This window comes from Theobroma umbraticum, unplaced genomic scaffold (genome assembly GCF_002168275.2).
Source record: "Theobroma umbraticum cultivar Fairchild unplaced genomic scaffold, ASM216827v3 scaffold_56.0, whole genome shotgun sequence".
Classification (NCBI taxonomy): domain Eukaryota; kingdom Viridiplantae; phylum Streptophyta; class Magnoliopsida; order Malvales; family Malvaceae; genus Theobroma; species Theobroma umbraticum.
In genome coordinates this window covers 13,569,625-13,569,855 of record NW_018397256.1, presented here as the reverse complement: position 1 = coordinate 13,569,855, position 231 = coordinate 13,569,625, and the positions used below count along the sequence as shown (strand labels likewise).

The 231-nt window shown below is 42.4% G+C and overlaps 1 protein-coding gene across 1 annotated transcript in view; it reads right to left on the bottom strand.

The window, feature by feature from the left end:
* LOC110410774 (glutamate receptor 2.7-like) overlaps positions 1–231 on the bottom strand; it is a 12,041-nt gene that overhangs the window by 2,052 nt on the left and 9,758 nt on the right. Inside the window, 1 exon segment of the mRNA XM_021420635.2 lies at positions 1–231. This exon segment is cut by the window's left edge and continues 456 nt beyond it; it is cut by the window's right edge and continues 653 nt beyond it. Within this exon segment, the coding sequence (XP_021276310.2) occupies positions 1–231 (231 nt within the window).

The window sequence follows — 231 nt, the reverse complement described above, 5'->3', positions numbered from 1 at the left end:
ATTAATGTCTCCAGTAAGACCCCTGAATTTAGTGGTTGACAATGCTTGGATAAGTTGTGGACCATTTCGTGAGACCCCGAAAGTTTCAAGGTCTGTTCCACTGCTGGAAACGTTAGATTTGCTGAAGCTGAAGTTTCCCATGCTAACATTCTCAATTGCCATGGCCAGTGCAGACGTGGCATCATAAGCCCACTTTCCAAAAATGTTAAATTCAGCATTAATAATTGTGGG